This window comes from Chionomys nivalis, chromosome 21 (genome assembly GCF_950005125.1).
Source record: "Chionomys nivalis chromosome 21, mChiNiv1.1, whole genome shotgun sequence".
Classification (NCBI taxonomy): Eukaryota; Metazoa; Chordata; class Mammalia; order Rodentia; family Cricetidae; genus Chionomys; species Chionomys nivalis.
The window spans coordinates 31,507,281-31,525,295 of NC_080106.1; the positions used below are offsets into that span (position 1 = coordinate 31,507,281).

The 18,015-nt window shown below is 45.6% G+C and overlaps 1 protein-coding gene across 3 annotated transcripts; it reads right to left on the reverse strand.

Moving 5' to 3' along the window:
* Positions 1-450: 450 nt before the first annotated feature.
* Coq9 (coenzyme Q9) lies at positions 451-17,979 on the reverse strand. Of its 3 annotated transcripts, none has more exons than XM_057754336.1 (9): positions 17,870-17,979; positions 13,614-13,779; positions 11,366-11,501; positions 5,156-5,298; positions 4,853-4,937; positions 3,616-3,720; positions 2,312-2,467; positions 1,842-1,895; positions 451-1,205 (listed from the first exon to the last, which is right to left on the reverse strand). In XM_057754336.1, the coding sequence occupies exons 1-9, from the start codon at positions 17,943-17,945 to the stop codon at positions 1,170-1,172; spliced, it is 957 nt and encodes a 318-aa protein (XP_057610319.1). In that variant the 5' UTR covers positions 17,946-17,979; the 3' UTR covers positions 451-1,169. The 3 variants fall into 3 exon arrangements, with proteins under 3 accessions (XP_057610319.1, XP_057610320.1, XP_057610321.1); XM_057754337.1 differs by having other exon boundaries at positions 17,865-17,942; XM_057754338.1 differs by having other exon boundaries at positions 17,765-17,882.
* Positions 17,980-18,015: the final 36 nt, after the last annotated feature.

Genomic DNA, 18,015 nt, shown 5'->3' on the forward strand with positions numbered 1-18,015 from the left:
CTTAAACAAAAAAGCTCTTCCAAAGTTCAATTCCCAGCAACCACATGGTGGCTCACAACCATCTGTAATGAGGTCTAGTGTCCTCTTCTGGCCCACAGGCATACACACAGACAGAATATTGTATACATAATAAATATTAAAGAAAAAAGAAAAGCACAGCAGAAGACAGTGCTAACCATGGGGCAGCCAGCATAGAGGACTATGAAAGCAAAGGGCTGCCCTTAGAGACCAAGTGTAGACAAGGGAGCTCATGGCCTGGGGAGAGTTTTTATCCTTGTTTGACTGAGAGAATACTTAGGTCCAGAATGCAGAGCTGTCCCAGTGACCCTGAAGGTATAATGCAGTGCCGAGGCCGGAACTCAGGCCTCTTCCCCACACTACTGTCTACTGCTGGAGTCTAGGATACTTAACATTGTCTAGATGGAAACTGGACAACAGGAAATTGTTTCAAACATATTTATTATTTTTACAGATTCTAAATACACTAGTGACCTTGTGATTCATGCTGGTCTCTGTGATGCCAGGCCTGGGATCACATTTCTGGCCAGGCTCAGCATGACTGTCCAGAAGGCACCTGTCTCGGGGGAGGCAGCTTTCTGAGGGGACCCAGACAAGCAATGGTCAGTAGCAAATACCTCTGTGAGCACACTGTCTGTCCTGCACTGGGGAGGAGTTGCTGCTGTGTGGTGGTTTCTATCCCTGGCTGTGAGCTCCTAAGAACTTTTCTCAGGCGATTTTGTTTGAGACGAGCCTGGCTTTGAACTCTCAATCCTGCTGTGGCAGTCCCCTGAGTGGTGAGAATATAGGTTACCATGCCCAGCTCCCAGAGAGCAGTTCTAAGGTCAAGGCATGATCAAGATGCCTGAGACCATGGCAGAGTCATGCCAAGTTTCTGTGGCTTGAAAGCTTGGATTTAAGTCTCATTTTTCAGTCACACAGTTGCAATGCAGAAAGGCATCGGGGGCCAGGCCTGGTATTAGGAACTGAAGAAGTGGCCTGATTCCAGATTAGAACAGGAGCAAGTGCATTGTGATTTCCGGCCTCATGGCTATCATCGTAACTCCAAGTTCTTCCCTGTGTTCTCGTTAACATCTTATTTGATGGATGGCGCATCTTGTCAAAGCCCGTCATATGTACTGCTGCTCCTTCCAGGTACGTGGGTTCCCCTTTCATCGGCGCTGGTTTAGACCTGTTAGGTTCTTGAGCTAACACAGGGACAGAAACAGAGAGAGTGGTGAAGCTTGTCTTACCTCTGAGACTACAATAGGAATCCCTGGGTTATTCAAGGTAGTAGGTACAATTATGACACAGATTCAAGCATTCTGGGGACCCAGAGGCAGAAGTGATTTTTTTTTCTTTTTTGAGAAAGCTTGTCATTAAGAATTTTTTTTTTTTTTTTTAATTTTCGAGACAGGGTTTCTCTGTAGCTCTTGGTTCCTGTCCTGGAACTAGCTCTTGTAGACCAGGCTGGCCTCGAACTCACAGAGATCCTCCTGCCTCTGCCTCCTGAGTGCTGGGATTAAAGGCGTGCGCCACCACCGCCCGGCAAGAAAGCTTGTCATATAGCCAAGCTGGCCTGGAACTTTTTATCCTCCTGCCTCAGCATAATGAGTGATGGAATACAGGTTTGTACTGTCTCTCCAACCAAGCTCTAGTAACTGTTTCTTGATGCCAGCAAAGAAGGGGTGGGGTATTTATTTGAGAATTAGATACTGAGACTAAACCAAGATCAGCTTTATGCAGCTTGCAAGCCAAAGCTATTTGGGTTGGTGACATGTTACAAACAGCCCAGGACCAGAGTGGAGTGGGAGGCAGGCAGTGGTGAACTGGGCAGGACTTACCGTGACCGCTGCACCCATCAGTCCTTGCACCAGTGCTTCTCCAGTGGACTTCACCTAAGAGGGGTCTGGGTCAGATTCTGTTAAGCCCCTGAGTGAGCTCAAAGGGGAAACAGAAAGGACAATTGAGGAAGCCTACGAGCCCGACAGTGGAGTCAAGATGGATTAATGTACTGGAAAAGAGCCTACGGACAACTCGGGCACAGACACACAGAGCAGACAGCCTCAAACTCACAGAGATCCACCTGCCTTTGCCTCTGAGTGCTGGAATTAAAGGTGTGCACCACCACCACCCTGCAGACAGTAAACTTTTAAGGCTAGCATGAGGAAAAAACTGCCAGCCTCCTTGGGAAGGCCTTTGGGACCGTCAGTTAAGAACAGGAAGCAAGAGAACAGCCAGGTGATCAGGTATGGTTTGAGGTCAACAGGTGTGCCTACTGAAAAGGGTTTCCAAATGTCCAGTCCCCAACTACCTGCTTAGCTGTGTGGCCCATGTTCATTGCATCATTAATCCGGTTTTCCAGGAAACGCCAAGTATCTTCAAAGTCCGGGGAGGAGTCCTGCATCATCACCAGCTCTGTTGTGTTGTAGATGCCAGCCAGCACTGCACGGCGAGTGTACCAGTTAAACTGCAGAGAGACCCACCCAGCAGGCAGGAAATCACTGCTCTGTGCGCAAAGGAAGTCCTGAGTTTTTCTCACTCAAGACCTCAGGGACTCCCAGGCTCCCTCCTCATTTCCTCTCTCTCTCACTGACACACATGGCCCTCTGGATACTACTACTGCTCTGAACTTGGCTGGGCATCAAAGCTGTCTGTGAGATGAAAACTGTAAGCTCCTGGTCCCAACCTCCTAGGCTGAGAGTCAGAGAATTAAACACTAGGAACCAGGAGGTTTAACCAGCAGCCAGGGTGATTTGACTGGTGAAGTGCCCTGAGTCCTGGGGAGGGTCCACAATCCAACAGTCACGACTAAACCACATGGGGAGAGCTGCCGCAGGATCAGGGGCAGGTTATAACATCTGGATGAAGCTGAGAGTTCAAGTCCCCGGTGACTTCTGCCAGCTCTGGAAATTGCTCTTCAGAGGACCAGCTCAGCTACTCAGTGTTTTATTCCTTTAATTTCTTTGCTCTCTAATTTTGTTTTCCACCATCTCTGTTGGTGGTTGTTGTTCCCACACAGAGAAAGTTATTAAAGCACTTCGTTACAAGTGTGGAGGGAGGATGTATCTGTGCACCTTGCCATCCCCGAGACCTCAAAGTACTATCACATTTTAATTTCCTTTATGAAGTGTATATATATATTTTAATATCCCACCAGAAATATGGAAGCATTTAACAAGTCATATTCTTCCTGGTGCCTCCTTATAGAGGCTTATTGATCTCTCAGCAAAATGGGTCAAGATGGGGGAGGAGTTTCTTTGTAAAGCAATGTCTCAAAGTCAGTCTCAGCAAAGGCAGACACGGGGGAATCTGCTGCAGAATCTATGTCTCAGGAGACTGAGGGGAAATGGTTATGACAGAGCTGCCCTGTCATAAGGCCCCAAGGTCTGTGCCCCCTCCACAAGTGGGAGGGAGAGTCAATGGTTCATGCTCAAATGCTGGTCACCAGAGGACAATGGTCCACATGCCACTCTGGCTCATCAAAGACCTTTCCCCCTGAGATGGGAATGACACTGCTGCCCTTCCAGACTTTTCATCAAAGAAATTTCACAAACTTCAAGAAACGCCTGGCCCAAGCCTTTGCTAGCAAGCTATGGGCCTACAGAAAATACTCACATCAGTGGACTGGTCCCCAGCATAGTGCCACATGTCATCCACCATGGTGGTGAGCAAGTTCAGGCTGGGCGGGATGTTGTGAGGAAGCAGGAGGATGCTGAGGGCCTGAAGAACAAATGACAGAGGAGGTACTGAGTGCAGGAAACGGCAGCACACACAGGACTCACATGGGGGGGGTGTCACAGGGGACAGTCTAGTTCTTGCTCTTTGAAACCCATTATGGGTGGAGGTAGCAGCAAGAAACCCTGACTAGAGGTGATGGGGCCAGGAGCATGGTTTTGTCCTAAGATGACCTAATTAGAGTCTCCGGGCCAACATTTGAAACTGGGAATACTGACAGCTGAAGGGGTCACTCCTGTACAAGAGTCCTGGAAGCAAGGATGGAAAGGGTACCTCATTCAGTCACAGTAGATTCCTGTTGACACTAGTGCCAGAACCAATCCTAGAGTCTCCCTTAGCAAATACCAGTCTCTCCAGGCCCGACAGAACAAGCTCTCGACGCTTTACCAACTCTATAATCCTCTGAGCTGGCGAGAGGTCCTTCACTAGCAGGAAAGCGTTCCCTTGTAAAGGGCCCAGAAGGCAGCAGTGTGCTGACTCAGGTGGGCAGCTGACACCCAGTACCTCTCTGCCCGGGCTTTATGAGCTCTAGGTGGTCAAAGTCCGTCAGCTGGCTGACCAAGGTCACACATTCAAGTCTTCCAGCTGGACAGAGGATACTGGGTGCTTGAGTCATCCTCGTTGCTGATGTAATTTTTAACTCAGAAAAAGGCCACACTGTGACATGCTTCAGAAAGGAGAAAAATGGAGGCAGTCCTTGGAATGAATACTCCTTTGGCAAGCATTACCCTAGCAACACACCAAGAAGCCTAGTACTGAAGACCTGAAACACAACAGAGTATTCAATGAGTAAAGATGGCTGGTACAAGCTCCTGACTATTCTGACCTTGTTCAAGGAAGACTGCTCCTCCTTGAAGACCTGATGGCACTCTCAGGCTACTGGGTCCACCTGTGATATGAACTAGTATGCAGGGCCACTCACAGGTCCAGGATCTTGACTCAGAAGGCTTGAAATTGCTCCCTATGGTGTGTCCTAGCAAGAACCGAGCTCTGTCAAGTGTGCTAGGCTTTCCTGGCCCTATGGTAAAGACTCATGAACTAGCTTCTCAGCAGTGTGCATGGTGAGGGGGTGGGATATCATTACTGTTGCTCTGGAGCTTTAACATGGACTGTGTACCCGGGGCCAATGCTCAATGTAGGGGATCAGCATTCTCAGTCTGGTTTCCACTGCATCCCTCAGGAACTGGTCTGTCTTCCTCTTCCTGGAAGAGGGAAAGAAAACAGTGTGTCACTAGCTCAAAAGCAGGGGCAACACTGCCTACTCAGTCCCAGCAGCGCCTGAGGAAAACTGTCACTCAGGCTACTGATTGCAGACCCATCTAAGCTGCGGGGTATTAGCACTGCTCTCTTGGTGTTACTCGTATCCGCTTCCTGGGGGACAGTTGCTAGAGCAAGAGGCCCACTCCATGCTGCGACTTACTCTGCCTGGCCCAACTGTACCAGCTTCTGCTCCTCTTCCAGTATGTGGGTAAGGCGAGCATTGCACTGGGTAACAAAGTGCAGAATCAGCTCACTGCCGTCACTCCCAAACATGCTGGCTGCTGCGCTGGAGAGACCCAAGGACTATAGGAGAGATAGCAGAAAAAGTGAGCAAGCATATTGGAGCTGAAAGCACAATTATCACAACACCTCTTTCCTTAACAGGGACTGGATTTTCAGAGGAGACCCCTGGCTCTCGCTCTGAGCTCATGTGATTTTAGGGATCAGCACTGGTCCACTGAGCCCTTTAGTTTATGCAGAGCATGGCTCCAGGCCTGCATGCTGGAATTCAGTGCCTGGCTCAGGGGGTGGGTGCATGACCAAATACAGAACTCAGGAATCTACCTTAGGAATTTTGCTTAGTATGAAAAGGTTCTAGTTTCATTTTTGTTGCTGTGACAACACCCCAGCACTCTGGAAGTGAAGACAGGCGGGTCTCTGAGTTTGAGGCCAGCCTGGTGTACAGATCAAGTTCCAGGACAGGCAGGGCTACACAGAGAAATGTTGTATGTAAAAAACAAACAAACAAAACAAAAAAACCCAGAGCAACATGGGAAGAAAGTTTATTTGGCTTCCTATTCCAGGTTTTATATACAGGAACTCAAGCAGCTAGTCTTTTCATATCTACAGTCCAGAGCAGAGAGAGACAAGTCTACCCACCCTCGTTGCTTGTTTGATGTTGCTTAGTGCCCAGAGAGCTTTCTCTGTGCTTACATGAAACGGTGCCATCCACATTCACCTCAATTAATAATCCAGACAATCCCCCAGAGGCATGCCCACAGGCCAACCTGATTTAGATCAATTTCTCAGTCAAGGATTCTCAGGTGACTCTAGGTTGTGGAAAGTTGGCAACTAAAAACTAAGCCTCACGGGAGGGAGAGTCCTCTTTCTACGGGACTGCTGCTCCACTTCAGCCCCGCATGGGAGCCCGCTGCAAAGGAGCCCAAAAAGAACCATGCGATGATCCCCCTGGTGAACACATCCTAGCAACACCGACTATGACACTGGACCAGGCTCCTTCTGGACTTTACTTCGTTACAAGGGTCAAAGTACCCCTTTCTATTATAGGCCAGTTAGAGCTGAGCTGTAGCACTAAACCTGGGGCTCTAGCCAACTCTGCTCAGAGAGAATACTCTCTTCCTGACATGCTCCCTTCACCTAGAGCTCCAGCACAGTGGGCCTGACAGGTTCTGTCTTTTAATCATTCAATTACTTTTGTAGGGTGGGGATCAAACCTAGGGTCTGTGCACAGTAAACAAGCGTTTGACCACTGATCTTCTGTCAGATGTTTAAACACATTTCTTTCCATTAGAACCACTGAGGAGCTAAACAAGCCAGAGACGGCCTTTGTTTTCCTGATCCATATTGATTGTTGAGAATCTACTGGAGACAGTGACAGGAACAGACAGCAGGAAAGGAACAAAAGTACGTTACTATGACTTCCTCCTGCAGGGCAGGGGAACTGCCTCTCTTCTGTAGACGAGCAGGGCCGTGAAGGAGAGAGCAGCAGTGCTGACATGAATGACTGCAGGTCGCTGAGCACATCACACACGCCATCTCAACGTCCTGTGTACTAGCTCCACTCGGTGGGCAGGTTGTGGCTATATTTCACAAACCAGGAAACTGAGGCTTACAGTTCTCACCCACAAACTGAGTCGGCGGTCTATAGTTATCATGTATCCAGTATGAAAGAAGGTAAGAGGAGCCGGGTGGTGGTGGCGCACGCCTTTAATCCCAGCACTCGGGAGGCAGAGGCAGGCGGATCTCTGTGAGTTCGAGACCAGCCTGGTCTACAAGAGCTAGTTCCAGGTCAGGAACCAAAAGCTACGGAGAAACCCTGTCTCGAAAAATCCAAAAAAAAAAAAAAAAAAAAAAAGGTAAGAGGAAAAGCCAGTTAACAGAGGGTACCGTTTTGTTCACTTTTTCCAAACAATCCTATTAGTTTCTCTCACATTTGTGAAATCTCTATCAATTTCTTCCCTCCCCAGAAATTTCTGCTTCCTCCTACTCCTTACCAACCTTAGGTTCCCCAAGCTATCACATGTACTCTGAAAAGAAATCAAAAGCCATCCTGTGGGGATTCCCTTAATGTTTACAAACTAAACCCAGTGAATTTGAGACTAGTCTAGTCTACATAATGAATTCCAGGATAGTCAGGCTATATGGAGAAACCATCACACACACACACACACACACACACACAGGGGTGGGGGTGAGAAAGGGGGAAAAGAAAAAGAAAAAAATGCAAAGCTGTCTTCTCCAATGTGTAAGGCCAGTCCTTCCACCCATTTTCCAGATCTTGCAGCTCTTGCCTTAGGAATCTCATGGTTTTGATTTCGCCTGCCTTCTTCTATTATCTCCACCCTCTCTTGTGCTTCATTTTTTCCCCACGCTCAACTTCCATCCTGCTTCTGTGCTTGACACAGTCTTCTCAGCCTAATGGTTCTCTACTTCCTCAGTGTCACAGCCCCTTCCCTCCGACTTCTGACTTCACTATAATAGCTGATTGCTAGCTGTGGAAGGTATCTTTTGTTCTCTCTCCAGTACCGAGATGCTCTAACCCAGAGCTACTCCTATACCCTCCTTCTTCCCCAGCCCTTCTCTTGATGGGCTCTCAATACATAGCCCAGACAGCCCTCAACTTGCAGCAGTCCTCCTGCCTCAAAGTCCCACGTGCTGGGGTTAGAGGTGTAAGGCACTACATAAAGTGGGATTCTCTGCGCTTTATGCTCTTGCATACACTCACATCCACACATGCTACAATATTCAAACAGCCATCTGCAGTCCTCCTAGCTCCTCCAGTGCAGACCCATTATACAGGCTCGACACCTCCAGCCTGGAGGAGGGACGGATGGAAACCAAACTGTACAGAAGACAAAATGCTAGGCCCAGATAGTGAAGCACGGGAAGAAGCATATCCCCGCCCCTAGTTTCTGCATACAATCAGAACAGCTCTCATTAACAACATTAAGCCTAAGGCCAGAGGATGGACCAATCTCTGGAGCTATTTATCCACCTTAAAGTTCACTACTATACACCTTCATCTGTCCAGGACAGTGAATAATGTTTACTGGGTATTGAAGACAGACAAGGCACTTTGAGACACAGGCATAGGCAACGACTTTCTAAAAAGGACCAACAACACAGGAGACAGAGAATTGACAGACAGGATTATATCAAATTAAAAAGCCTTTGTATAGCAAAGGAAACAATCATCAGAGTGAAGAGACAGCCTGCGAAGAAATCTTTGTTAAGGACATGTAACCGATAATATTTAGCATCTCTAAAGAACTCCAGCTCCTTCACTCAGAGCGGGCAGTAACACTACCACCAATTTAGCCATGGCTACGAGGAGGGACTGGTGCCTTCTTGGCAAGGAGACGCTGATGAAATGCAGGGACAGCGGAAGATAGGGCTGTCACAGCTACATGTCACTAAGGTGATGTGACAAACTCTAAGTTGCCTGCACATCTGTCACAGTCATCAACTACAGTCTGAATGATCAGGGTGTGGTAGCGCAGACCCTCAATCCCAGCACGCAAGGCAGAGGAGAAAGAACCTTTAGAAATTCTTCAAGGACAAGCCTCTGGACCTGGGCTCGAGAAGGTATGAGTCGTATTCTGTGCTCCAGGCTCTCAAACATGAGAAGCTGGGACAGAAAGACAAGGCGCCATGCACCAAGGCTCCCAGGCAGGAAGCTGGAGATAGATAGTAAGTCCGCAGAACCCCTCTGCAAGGCCTGGGTGTAGCTGCAGCAATAAACACAAAGCCGGCACAAACAAGACAAAATGAAACAACACCCCCAAAATTAAACAAAAAACAAACCATGCAATCAGCAAATACATTAATGAACTGAACACAAAGCCTCATGAGAAAAACACAATAAATACGTGAAAAATATTCTTAACCACCGGAGAAGCACAGAAGTGTTTTGAGGGCGGGGAGATGCCTAGTAGTTAAGAGAGCTTGTTCTTCTCTCCAGTTCAGTTCCCAGCACCCACACTGCTCGGCTCACAATCTCCTCTGCCTCTGGCTCCAAGAGATCCAATGCCCTCCAACTGGCATATATACACATACACACACATACTCACTCTCATAATAATAATAATAAATTTTTATTTAAAACAAAACTTCTTGCCGGGCGATGGTGGCGCACGCCTTTAATCCCAGCACTGCCAGGCGATGGTGGCACACGCCTTTAATCCCAGCACTTGGGAGGCAGAGGCAGGTGGATCTCTGTGAGTTCGAGACCAGCCTGGTCTACAGAGTGAGTTCCAGGACAGGCTCCAAAGCCACAGAGAAACCCTGTCTCGAAAAACCAAAAAAAAAAAAAAAAAAAAAAAAAAAAAAAAAAAAAAAACTTCTTTGAGGGATGGGCATGCACAAACCTACAATCTGAGTTCTTGGAAGATGAATGTAGGAAGATCAGTAGTTTGGAGTTCAAGGCCAACCTCAGAGACAGACAACTCTGAGGCCAGTCTAGCCAACCTCAGATTACTTTAAAACAAACAAAAATTTGCTTTGAGAGTCCACCCTACCCTGGTCAAGATACAAGAAATGATGTCAAGGATATGCAAGAGAAATTTGGGGAGGACTTCACTATGAAACTGTAGCTGGCCTGGAACTGTGTAGTTCACTGGCCTCAACCTTGTGGTGATATCCCTGCCTCTGCCTCTCAAGACCTGGGATTACAGGCATGAGCCACTATGCCTGTCGATAAAGAAGGTGGGGACTTTAGACACTGCTGGTGGCAATGTAACTAGTACAGGCACTGTGGAAATAAGTATGGAAATTCCCAAAAAACTAAAAAGGAACTGCCATGTGATCTAGCTATACTACACAATGGTGTATACCTCAACGAGTCTAAGTTAGTGTTCACAGAGAAACTTACACATTTATGTTTATTGCTATATTACTCTCAGTAGTCAGGATATGATATGGATCTAGTCCTGATCTGCCCATTAACAGATGGATGGATAAAGAAATTCTGTTAATTATATACAAAAGAATTATATTCCGATGTAAAGAAGGAAATTGTTGTGGAATATTATTTTAACTAGGCAAAGATGTGTTACATTTGTTTATGCTGCAGAATATTACTTTAACTGTGTAAAGGTGTGTTACATTTGTTTATGCTGCAGAATATTACTTTAACTATGTAAAGATGTGTTACATTTGTTTACGCTGCAGAATATTACTTTAACTATGTAAAGATGTGTTACATTTGTTTACGCTGCAGAATATTACTTTAACTATGTAAAGGTGTGTTACATTTGTTACACTGCAGAATATTTAACTATGTAAAGATGTGTTACATTTGTTTATACTGCAGAATATTACTTTAACCGTGTAAAGGTGTGTTACATTTGTTTACACTGCAGAATATTACTTTAACTATGTAAAGATGTGTTACATTTGTTTATACTGCAGAATATTACTTTAAATGTGTAAAGGTGTGTTACATTTGTTTACACTGCAGAATATTACTTTAACTATGTAAAGATGTGTTACATTTGTTTATACTGCAGAATATTACTTTAAATGTGTAAAGGTGTGTTACATTTGTTTATGCTGCAGAATATTTAACTATGTAAAGGTGTGTTACATTTGTTTATGCTGCATTGCTTAATTATGCAATCCTAGTATTTTGGGGGCAGAGTCAACAGGGCTACTGCAAGTCTGAGGCTGGCCTTGTCTACTTAGTGAGTTCCAGACTGGCCCAGGCTACATAGTAAGACCCTTTCTCTAAATTAAAAAAAGAAAGAAAGAAAGAAAGAAAGAAAGAAAGAAAGAAAGAAAGAAAGAAAGAAAGAAAGAAAGAAAGAAATGAAAAGAAAAAATAGGAGCTATCAAGATGGCTTAGCACAGAAAGGCCCCAGGTTGCCAAGGCTGGACCACCTGAATTCAATCACTGAGACCCACATGACAGAAGACAAGACCCTCCTCCTCTAATTTCTATCTATATTCTGTGAGTTCTAGGCCAGCCTGTTCTACATAGCAAGCCATTTCTATCCTATGGGGAAGAAAGTCAAAGATAACCCAGACAATCCTGTGCCTGTGAAGCTGTGAGCTAGACTGGAAGAAAGCAGAACGTCTGTGGTTCTGGCTCTGGGTTCACCTGGGTCTGCTGCCCCACCTCATCTCTACCCACCTGGGCTCCTTCCGCAATGGCCTCTGCAGTCCAGCCATGCGCAGGCACAAACTCCAGGGCTGCTGTCAAGATGCGATGCTGCAGCTGCTCCTCACTCTCGTGGTCCTCTTCCTCCTCTCCACTCTGGTCTGTGTACCTGATACAGAGCCCAGCACACATCACCTCACTGTCTACAGCCTGGCATCAGAACGAGCCCAACCGGAAACAAAGGATGGGTCTCCTATAGGCATGTTAGGAGGGGCTTCTGCATTAGTATGGATGTTTTAATACCAACAAGGTTCAAATCCTATCATCCTTGCCCTCTTCCCACAGGAAGAAAGTGTCCAGGAATTTGAGTTCTTATGATAAGAAGACAATGGCCCTGTCCCAGCCTAGGTTTCTGCTTATCATCCTTAGACAAGTGGGTCCAACCTGGGGCCCATAGGCTACCTGTGCCCCAGGAGAGCTATGGCTAAACGTATTTATAGATGACATAGTCATGTTGTAGAGTGATAGGTTGGCCACTCGTGATAGAACATGGTGTTTAAAGGTTTTTCTTCTGTCTGTACTGGGCTGTTACTCCAAAAAAGTAAGAAAAATGGTTATTTTATTTATAGGTATAAATACTCAAAAAATATTTATTGAGTTGCAAGTATTTAGCTAGATATCTGCCAGCAATCCCAGCACATGGCAGGTTGAGACAGGAGGAAGTTCTGGAGTTTAAGGCCAGTCTCAAATACTCAAGAACATGTCTCAAATCAATCAATCAATCAATTGATCAATCAAATAACAGGGCTGGAAAATATCTCAGCAGTTAAGAGCACTGACTACTGCTTCTGAGCTCGGTTCCCAGAACCCACACCGGGCAGCTCACAACTGTCAGTAACTTAGCGCTAGAACAGCAGTTCTCAATCTGTGGGTCTCAACCCCTTGAGGGTTGAGCGACCCTTTCACAGGGGTTGCTTACGACCATCAGAAAACACAGATATTTACATTATGATTAATAACAGCAGCAAAATTACAGTTACTAAGTAGCAATGAAAGTAATTTTATGGTTGGGGGTGACGACAACATGAGAAACTGTATTAAAGGGCCACAGCATTAGGAAGGTTGAGAGCCACTGCACTAGGGGATCTGATGCCCAGTTCTGGCCTTTTTGGCACCAGCACCCATGTGCACATACCACAAAAGACAGATACACACACACACACTTTTTGGCATCAGTACCCACCCATGTGCACATACCAAGATACACACACACAATTTTCTAAAAGAGTACTTTAAAAGCCAGGCGGTGGTAGTGCCAGCACTTGGGAGGCAGACACAGGTGGATCTCTGAGTTTGAGGCCAGCCTAGTCTACAAGAGCTAGTTCCAGGACAGCTAGGGCTGTTATACAGAAAAATCCTGTCTCGAGAAACCAAAATAAAATAAAGTAAAAAATAAAGTACTTTACAAAAACTAGTAAAACTGGGCTAGGCATGGACATGCATACCTTTAATTTAGCACTCAGGAAGGCAGAGGTAGGGGATCTCTGTGAGTTGTAGGCCAGCATAGTCTACAAGGAGAGTTCCAGCTCAACCAGGGTTACATAGTGAGACCTTGTCTCAAAACAAGCAAACAAAACTTGGTAGGAAAATTGAAAGAAAAAAAAAATTGAACACTCTAATCTTCCATTGTGGAAAGTTCAATTTTCAATGGCAGGATTAACAAGAAAAACAGATCTGCTGTAGATGCACTCGGGAGACAAAGGCAGGAGGACTCTGTGAGTTCGAGGCCAGTCTGCTCTATATAACCAGTTCTAGGACGGTCAGAAGAGAGACCCTGTCTTAAAAGAACAAAACCAACCAAACAAACAAAAAACCCAGATCTAATGGAAATGTAGTTATTATTACCTTGTAAAAGCTAAGTCTGCCCTACATAGGCAATGAAATTTTAAACGTGTTTATCTTTTGCCTCTGCTCTCAACAGTTCTGTATCCCAGGCAAGCAACAGAAAGCAGCAAAGCACAGTAGCTGACTCCTGCAATCCCAGCACTTTGGAGACTGGGGCTGGAGGATTCCCAGAGCTCGAGGCCATCAGGGCTATCAGCCTGGGGTGTAGAGTTAAAGACCTGCCAGTTCCACAAGACCCTAGCAGAAAGGAAAGAGGGAAGGGGAGGAGAGGAAGGGGAGGGGAATAGAAGGAAGAAGGAGGGGCTGGTGAGGAGGAAGCTGCATTCTGAAGCATGCCAAGTGACCAGCAATGGGTAGATACGGACACAATGCTTACCTGGGGGGCTGACGAGGAAGCTCTGAGTCGGGTGTTTCTGACCCTGGTGTCTCAGAATGTTGCTGAGAAAAAGACTGAGGAGGCTGCCGCTTCTGCTCTTCTGAAGACCTCAAGCCCACAGAAGTGTGGAGGGCACGCGGCATCAGAGGTGACCGGCAGCGGGCCACTGAAACAGAAACAAGACTGTTGTTCAGGGACATTCACCGTGGAGCACCGCCTGAGACCCAGAGTGGTGATAAAAGTGAGGAGGAACACTCTGCAGGCACTCATTCCAGTGTTGAGTAACCAAAAGACACCTTGTAAACAGAAGCCTTGAGACACATAAATCAGTTAACCGAAGACCTAGCTGTCTCACTGGCCTGTCTGTAGCACCAGTCAGCTGTATGGCTCTATAAAACATTTCCCTCAGTATACAGATTAAAATAATTGTCTTAATTATTACCGTGTGTGCATGACGTACATGGATAGTCATTCAATGACACACGCTTGGAGCTCAGAGGGTTCCTTTGTGGAGTTGGTTTTCTTTTTTAACCCTTACATCCATTCTGGGAATGGAACTCAGGTTGCCAGGTTTATTTGTCAAGCACCTTTACCCATTGAACCATCTTGCTGGCCCCATAATATTCAGCTTTTAAAATCCCACAGATTAAGAGTGTTAATCTCAACTTGTTCAGTGGCAATGTTAAGGTACCCTTCAAACATGAAATGCTATACCTATGTACATAACAAGCCTACGTTCCAAGTGTTTACATGGCATTTCTTTTCCTTCTTTATCATGTTTTTGTATATTGTATGCATATGCATGTTTGTGTGTATTGTGTGCATGTGCGTGTTTGTATGTATGTACATAGGTGAGCATGCACAAGTATGTGGAGGCTTCAGGTCAGTTTTGGAAATCATTCTCAATCTGTTCTTCTACTTTATTGATTGATAGGGTCTCTGCAACAGAATCAGAGCTTACTGATATGGTTAGTCTTGCTGGCTTGCTTGAACTAGAGATCTCCGGTCTCCACCTCCGGGCTTCTTTCTTTCAGTTTTTATTTTTCTGTTTGTTTTGTTTCTGAGACAAGATCTCACTATGGAGTCCTGACTGGACTGACACTCAAACACCCAGAAATATGCCTCTCTGACTCCTTAGTGCTGGATTAAAGGCATGTACCACCACAGGTTTTATGTTTTAAAGGTGTGTTGTATGTGGGCTCTAAAGACCAGAATTCTGGTTCTCATACTCAAGCACTCTAACCTCTGAGCCAGCCCCCTAGCCCTTGCAGCCCCTTACTTTAGGAAATATCAGCAGTGTCTCCTGTGTAAAAATCCTTACTAATTTTTTCTTCCTCAACATTTTATCATCAGATTACATGATGGATTGCAAACATCTGGATATCCACTCCAGTTTCTACAGATATGTTCTTCACCAGCATATTTCTGATTATTTAGTGCAGATCTCAAGGGTTCTGCATCTCCAACATTTCAGTCCATGTATCACTAGAGCTCACTGATTACTGTCCCTTTATGAACTGTTTATATATGATGAAATATACAAATCTTAAATATATCATTCTGTGAGCAATGTAAAGAAATACACCTGTATAACATGAATCCTATGTAGACATTACTATCACCCCAGAAAATTCCCTCTCACCTTTTCAGCTCCCATACCTCTGTTCTGAAACTCACACCCTAGGTTTTTGCTTGCCCTTGGATTTCTTTAATTTACATATTCTAATGTTTTTCTCTGAAGTTTCTTTTGTTTCATATATATTTTAAAATTTTGATTGTTTGTTTGTCAAGACAGGGTATCTCTGTGTACCTGAATGTCCTGGCACTCACTCTGTAAACCAGGCTGGCCTCGAATTTAGAGACTTGCTTGGATTAAAGGCATGCACCACCATCGTTTGGCTAATTTTTAAAGATTTATTTATGTGTATGAGTGTTTTGCCTGCAAGTATGTATATGTATCCCATGTCTGCCTGATGACCACAAGGAGAGAAGAGGGGGTTGGGAAGTGAACCCTGGGTATCTGCAAAAACAGCACACACTCTTAATGATGAGCCATTTCCCAAGCCCTGCTTAGTATATTTTTTTCAAAGATGTATTTTCTTTTAATGAGTCTTTTGCCTGCATGTGTGTATCTGCACCATGTGAAGGCCTGTGTCCATGGAGACCAGAAGAGAATATCAGATCCATGACTGTTAGAAACTGAACTTGTGTCCTCTGGAAGACCTGCCAGTGCTCTTAACCACTGAGCCTTCTCTCCAGGACATTATTTAGTTTTTAATTATATATTTTGGTGTCAGTTTGTGTGTGGGGATGAAGAAGACATGAGATGCCCTGGAGCTGGAGTTGCAGGTGGTTGTGAGCTGTTCAACATGTGTGCTGGGAATCCAACTTGGGTCCTCTCAAGAGCAGTATGAACTCTTAACTGCTGGGCCATTTCTCTAGCTTCCCAGATGAGTTTATTTTAAAAAGATTATCCTATGCAACTCTTTAAGAAGTCTACAAGAGGGGGCTGGAGAGGTGGCTCAGCGGTTAAGAGCATTGCCTGCTCTTCCAAAGGTCCTGAGTTCAATTCCCAGCAACCACATGGTGGCTCACAACCATCTGTAATGAGGTCTGGTGCCCTCTTCTGGCCTGTAGGCATACACACAGAACATTGTATACATAATAAATAAATAAATATTTAAAAAAAAAAAAAAGAAGTCTACAAGAACACTTAGGAATGCTTTACTTTCTGTGACTCTTTGAGAACCCATGTTCCTGGATCTGTCTTTCTTTCGAGTGCCTCTTTTCTTTTAACCCTTGTGCTCAAGCCTACATTAAAATCTCTTCATTAAACCGTTTTAAACATGTACACACAAAATATCAAAAGATCAGCTTATATTATTTTGAGACAGTCTTCCAAATAGTTCAGATTGAGACAGGACTATACAAGTTTTAAAAAGAAAATCGTAATAAGAATGAAAAACATGGGGTTGGAGAGATGGCTCAGAGATTAAGGGTACTGGCTGCTCTTCCAGAGGTACTGAGTTCAATTCCCAGCAACTACGTGGTGGATCACAACCATCTATAACTCTTTTCTGGCCTGCAGGCATACATGCAGGCAGAGCACTCATCAATATATAGATAAATCATGATGGCACACTCTTTTAAGCATTCAGGAAGCAAGGACGGACAGGCCAGTCTCTCTGAATTTAAGGCCAGTCATAGCAAGTTCCAGTCAGTCAAGGACACAGAGTGAGACCTTGTCTCAAAAGTTTTAGAAAGGGAGGGGTGCTTTGGAGGCCCCTGTTGCAAAGTGCTTGCATAGAGCTACAAAAGACGAATGTTTGGCTTTTCAGGGTCCAGCCATTATAAAGTTGCTGCGAATACACTTCAATGTTTTGTAGACACAATTTCTTGATTAAATACCCAAGATTGAGTTTCTTGGACCCTGGTATTATTTTTACTAAACATACCTTGTCTGAAACTTAGGATAAAATTGACAAAAAGGAAGTCACTGAAAACAATAATATGGAAAGAAACATAGAACACCATGCATAAAATCAGCATTTTGTTATATATGCACAGAAAATTGAGCAAATACCCACAAAATATGAAGTGAGGGGTTTCCCAAAGTATGGCTGTGAAATCTCTGCAGCTCGGAAATTTTAGTTGCATACTTATGTTAATGTGTTAGTGTGAAAATATTCTATTTTTGGACAGTGATTTTTGCTTTTCCACTTAATAACAGCGTCCAAAGTTTTCTTTTTAAAATAAAAGTCTAGATTAACGTGGAAGTAAAAATACTGAACATTCGGCAGCAATGATAGTAAGAGAATGTCACCAACTTAGTGACGTGGTGTGGCAATGACTGACTCTGGGGAAAGACCGGGCTGGACGCTCTCCGGCGGTTCCACTTGTCCCTCCAGCGAGGCTGGCCCAGTGCCCATGGCAACGGAACTGAGAACACGTCTGCAACGGACGAGCTCGGTGACCTTGGGTACACCGAGCCCTCTCTGAAGCTCCATTACCTCTGGGGAACCGGGGTGACAGGCCTGCTCCGCTGCTTTTGCCCCTCACAGCTCCAGTTTGTGAGGAGACCCACTAAGTGATTTGGTTTTTTCCCCAACTCGAGACTCCAGGGGCTCCACGCCGATGCCCTTCACCTTTACCTTGCTATCCCCCACCATGGCCTTTCTCGCCCTATGCCAAGCCCAGGCCCGCGAAGCTTCTCCTTCCCCGCTCTCCCCCGCGCCCGGCCTCGGTCGTCACCTCACCGGGCAGGCATCGCAGCTGCAGGAGCCTCCAGCCTACCCGGCCGAGGACGCCAGACACTGCTGCCGTCGCCGCCATCTTGGAAGTGGGCACGCACGCCGACGGCGGCGACGTGCCGGGCAGCGTCACGCCGTCGGGCGGGGAGGGG